The sequence below is a fragment of the Xyrauchen texanus genome, chromosome 50 (assembly GCF_025860055.1).
Source record: "Xyrauchen texanus isolate HMW12.3.18 chromosome 50, RBS_HiC_50CHRs, whole genome shotgun sequence".
Taxonomy (NCBI): Eukaryota; Metazoa; Chordata; class Actinopteri; order Cypriniformes; family Catostomidae; genus Xyrauchen; species Xyrauchen texanus.
The window spans coordinates 8,399,521-8,405,352 of NC_068325.1; the positions used below are offsets into that span (position 1 = coordinate 8,399,521).

General features: G+C 36.5%; 1 protein-coding gene across 1 annotated transcript; it reads right to left on the reverse strand.

Annotated features, from left to right (window-relative positions):
- Nucleotides 1–1,219: 1,219 nt before the first annotated feature.
- On the reverse strand, nucleotides 1,220–5,175 carry LOC127641348 (alpha-2A adrenergic receptor-like). Its single transcript, XM_052124308.1, has 2 exons — nucleotides 5,038–5,175; nucleotides 1,220–3,866 (listed from the first exon to the last, which is right to left on the reverse strand). The coding sequence occupies exon 2, from the start codon at nucleotides 3,759–3,761 to the stop codon at nucleotides 2,574–2,576; it is 1,188 nt and encodes a 395-aa protein (XP_051980268.1). The 5' UTR covers nucleotides 3,762–3,866; nucleotides 5,038–5,175; the 3' UTR covers nucleotides 1,220–2,573.
- Between the last annotated feature and the right edge of the window lie 657 nt (nucleotides 5,176–5,832).

Below are 5,832 nucleotides of genomic sequence, written 5' to 3' on the forward strand. Positions count from 1 at the left end.
AAAGGGTTATGAAATTGCTACAGGTCCATGTAATGAAGACCTTATTTTAAACACACTCTCAAGCACATAAATATATTGCCGGCACTAGGGAGCTTTAACTGCATGCAATGTTTTACACAACTTGTAAAGTGCTTTTCCCATATTTGTGCTGGGAACAAGGAGAAAGACAAAAAATCGCTGGAAAATAATCACTGGATTTCTGTGGTGAACCTCAAAGTCAAATGCTACACCAAAGTCAAATTTAACTTGATGAGATAATCACTGGCAGATACCAGAAACGTCTCTCTGTTTACTTGTTACCTTTCAGAAAGTGGAAGGGCATTTGCATGTGCTTTTCAGAAAATGATCATTTTAGTCTATAGGGAACTAAGGAACGATAAGAGGGAAAGTTCCTGGTTTAGTTCAAGTTTAACTCTATGGGCAGCTTCTGTGACATGCTGTTGATACTATAAAGCATATAAGGAAGGCATAAAAGTAATCCCTAAGACTCCAGTGGTTAAATCCATGTCTTTAGAAGTGATATGATAGGTGTGGGTGAGAAACAGTTCAATGTATGTCCTTTTTCACTATAAATTCTCCTCCCTGCCCAGTAGGTGGCGATATGCAAGAAAAAATGTAAATTACCAAAAACAAAAGAAGAATGTGAAAGTGGAGATTTTAGTTAAAAAGGACTTGAATATCGATCTTTTGAAGATTTGGATTTAACCGCTGGAGTCAGACCTTCGAAGTTCTGGCCACACACATTTTACAAAAGAATCAATAAAAGCTCTTAAACAAGAATGCACATTTCTCAGCCTAATCATTTGAAAATTGCATGAATATGACGATATTTTTGCTAAATGAGATTACGTGGTTCCTTACATATATTGCTGCAGTTCCGAGGTGAAATGTCCACTGGGGGGCGCTAAAAACGAGTGAAATATTCTCCAAATGGATGAAGTTTTTAAATGTAAAAGGATAGGTGAAAATTCTCTCATCATTTATGCAGTCGCAGACGTGTTTGACTTACTTCGTGAACACAAACTAAAGATTTTTTTTTTTTTTTAAATATTTCAGCTCTGTATGTCACGATGCAAGTGAATGCTTATTTGAGCTGTAAAGTCTAAATCGCAGTAGAGCTGCTGGTTATGCATTACTGATGTTATTCCTGTGGATTGATTTTTTTTTCCAAACAGATGAAAAAATCCTTAGAATAATAACAGACAAAAAAGTCTCTGGATTGAATTTCTTTTATTTTTTTATTTATTTTGAGTGCTTTTCTCTGTCAGAGTGTGAGTGCAAACACAGTTTGTCTTAAATCTCAATGGCAAAACACTTTGAAAGCACAACCAGGACAACAAACAGCCAATATCAAACTGAGTCATATGCCACAATTGTGTTTTTTCAGATATGACAATATGCACAGCAACAGGTCGTTTATATATGTCATTTGAGGCCTTTGTTTTAACAGCGTTACCAGGTCAAACAGGAAATGGACTTGACACTCGCTCCATCTCACTCTACATGACATCTATCAACACTAGGATGATCTCTCCTTCTGTCCCCAGGGAAGGTTAACCGCACAAGGTTTGGCCTCGCCTTGACCTCGCCTTGACCTGAAGACACTCTGTTGTCATGTTGTCAGTCATTTGATATCTTGCTGAATATTCCTCTGTGTTGTTGTGCATTCAGACCCAAAGATCACACTCCATATGTTCGAAGAACAGGTGCAAATTCATTTAGTAACCTAGCTTTGAGGGCTTAAATGTTGGCCTTTTTGTCACATGGTTTATTAGTTCCAGCAGTCACTGTAATAATCTCTGTAAATGGCCCTTAAGACCAAAGAACCTTCCATTAGATCTGGAATGACGGATATAATTTACATTGAAAGCTAATGAAATTTGTTGTGACACCTGCACGTCAGGTTCCAGTCAGACTTGCTCAACATCTTTTTGCCCAAGAGCGCATATCAAGATTTTAAATGAACCGTTACTGGCAGGGATAATAGAAGATTCGACTGCCGAACAATCTCAATATGTTCACAATGAATTACACAATATGTCAGGGAAGTAAAGAGGCACCGTGAGAAGACGATTGGCATTGCAGCAAGTAGTTTAACACTCTGTATATGAGTATTGCAGCACAGCACAAAAAGGCAGATAAAGTCACAATAGTCCTTATTCCTTTGGCACAGTTTGAATTGTTTTTCACATTTTGTGCAACATCAAGGGCGTTGTTGTTGTATATGTGCTTACTGATGCTCCCCACATTTTTAGATCATAAAATACCACAGTTACAAAACTATATAACACAGACAGCATATTAAGAACTTCAACACAACAATACATTTCTGAAATGGACGAATCTGTCTCATATTGTGCTGTAATTGCATAACCATGCACGGTTGCATTGTGACATTTATACAAAGCATGAGTCTCTTGTTGTAAAATGACACATGACACGTTGATTTACTGTACACAAGTACTTCCCTTACACTCCGGGTGATTGTATTACAGTGACATGATCTAGGTAGGATCGTCCTGGTCAGTATGTTACGACATCAAAAAACAGAGAGAAAAGGCCCAGTAGCCCATTCACACCACTCGCCTGTTATCTCTCCGGCAGAGGATCCTTTTAAAGGACCTTCTGAAGTCATTATTGAAGATGGTGTATATAATGGGATTGAGGGAGCTGTTGCAGTAGCCGAACCAGAAGAAGAACTTGAAAAGCGTTGCAGGCACACAGCAGTCGCAAAATGCCGTCAGTGTGTACGTGAAGAAAAAGGGGAACCAACAGATGACAAATACGCCAATAACTACTGCTAGGACAAAGGTGAAGCGCTTCTCACGATTCTGTCGCCCTTTCCACCTGCTGGTCTTGGTGGTCTGGCAGACCTCTGGCTTGTCATCTGGTTTGATTTGGCTCAACCTGGTCTTTCCTTTAGAGCTCTTCTTCTTGAGGGAGCAGGGGTTGGTGACTTTATGGTCGGAGGAGGACGAGTCCTCCATGTCCACTCCGTTTATTTCACCCTTGTCATTGGCGCCATCCGGCTTAGCATTGGGATCCCCACTGAGTCTCTCTTGAGGGCCCTCCTCGCCCTGATCGTTCTCCTTCAGGTGCACTTCCTTTGTCCTCTGGTCTCCAGGGGGCGCTCTGGTCCTCTTTTTGGCGATCTGATAGATTCGAATGTAGACGAGCACCATGATGATGCAAGGAAGGAAAAATGAGCCAATGGAAGAGGAGATAATGTACCATTTTTCTGTATTAATACTGCAGATGGACTTCTCTTTGTTCTTCTCCATGGTGATGAGTGGCGGGCAGGAGATTACAGCAGCCATGACCCAAACCACAAAAATTATGCGCTTGATCCGTAGTGGCGTGCGCTTGAGGTTGTACTCTATGGCTTGTGTGATTGACCAGTACCTGTCCAAACTGATGGCGCACAGGTGGGTGATGGAGGCCGTGCAAAAGAGAACATCCAGAGCAAGATAGATTTCACACCACACCTGCCCGAAGGCCCAGTAGCCCATCAGCTCATTGGCCAAAGAGAATGGCATCACCAAAGTGGCCACCAAAATGTCGGCTGATGCCAATGAGACCAGAAACAGGTTCTGGGGAGCCCTGAGAGCTCGGCTTGTGAAAACTGCGATGATAACCAGCACATTGCCAAAAATTATGATGAGAATGAGGAGCCCAACCAGAACACTCAGAGGAAGGGCCACCAAGAGGGTGTAAGGCGGCCTGCTATTCTCCGTCCCATTAGTCACATTTTCACACACCATTGTCACTTCTTCTCACATGGGCTTTATGACACTTTATGTTTTCCATATTACTGAGAGCATTTTCGCATTGAGCAAAATTGATGCCCAGATTTGGTCATTAGACATCTAAAAATAAAGAAAGAGAAATGTAATAATAAAGGAAAAGGAATAATAAAATGTATTTTAAAAAAAAATTTTTTTTTTATAATACAGTAAACTGTTAAAACAACTAATTCATCATAATTATTATTATTTTTTAATATTTTAGTAATAACTTAAAATGATATAATGGATACTATATCATTTGACTATAATCAAATAGCAAAAAAGGCAAAACAAGGAAATGTAGCAATTAAATTATTATTATTTTAAATAAATATTAAATTGTTAACACAACTAATAAACAATACAAATAATTTAAATGTTTTAATAATAATTTAAAATCATAAATATAATGGAAGATACAAAAATAACCCAAAAATGCAAATCAAAGAAGGATAATAGCAATAAATGAAAACATTAACAATAAACAAATCAAATATATTTTTAAACAACTAATAAATAAAATATAATAATACATATTTTAATATTAACGTCAAATAAGACATTTAATGGATAACAATAAAATACATTTGCAAAAAATTCAATACAAGGATAAATTTAGCAAAAAATATTTTTAAATAATAATTTAACAAAATACAAAATAATGTAAATATTTAAATATGAAATATAATGGATAATACAAAAATAACCAATTAGCAAAAATGCAAAACAAAGAAGAATTCTAGCAATAATTAATAAAAGGAATAATTAAACAAAATAAATATATTTGAATCATTTTAAAACAACTAATAGATAAATAATAATGTAAATATTTTAATGAATTCAAATAATAAATATAATTGATAACACAAATAATCAATTGGCAAAAATGCAAAACAAAATATCTAGCAATAAATGAAAAAAGTATATATAATAATATTAAATTTAAAAACAAGTAAGAAACAATATAAAAATGTTCAATATTAACTAACTTTAATAATGAATGGAATATACAAACAATAATCAATTAGCAAAATAATGCAAAACAAGGAAGAAATACGCAGACAATTTATAAAAATATATAAATTATTTAAACAACTAGTACATTATAGAAATAATGCAATGAGAACTAAATTATAAATATAACGGATAATACAAAAATAATTAACTAAAATGCTTTTTCTTCTGTTTCTAATGATTTGTTTAAACATACAATGGTATACTAGCAACAAAAAGTAATCGGAATGAACCTTACCTTGGTGGGGGGGAACTAAAACGACGCACAAACTTAAGCCATTCAAAACATCATATAAGCATTACTTCTCTAAGTCGGTCTGTATGAGACGAACTGCATCATTAATTTCTCGCATGTAAAGACAGCGCTACATCATCAGCTCTCAACTCAGCAGTGCGCGCGCAGGTTATGACTCCGTCTCGCGCGCAGAACTAACACACAATAACACAATAGAGGCGAAACCGTATTATCCTGTCGTGTGTGTGTGTGTGTGTGTGTGTGACAGAGCGTGATTGTGCGCGCACTCGCGTTCTAAATGACTTATTAAGCTGAATAAGCGACACGCCCTCTTTCTCATAGCACCAGCCTCCGAGTTGTCGTTGCTTAGCAGCCGGCGGGCGAGGCGCAGTGGAAACGCCAAAAGCGCCTTTGAAACTCGTTTTTTTTTTTTTCATTTTTTTTTTACAGTGACCAGCTGATTTAAATACAAAAGAATAAGCAAAAAGTGATTGTTTCTCAGTGGTTAATAATGGTTTAGTTGATGTGAGGGGTAAAAAAAAAAAAAACTCACACAAGGGTTCCGACCAGTTCGAATGAATGAATGAATACATTTTTTTAAAGTAACTTCCATGACTTTTCCAGTCATTCGTAGTGTCAAGGTCATATTTTACTCCAAATTCAAAAGAAACAAACGAGAAAGCATATTTTACTAATAGAAAATAAAGCCTGTTGTAGGGTCATTAACCCTTAAAAGCATACATCTGGTATTTTGTGACCTGGGACCTCATTCCACCCACTGTACCTCTTAAGTATTCC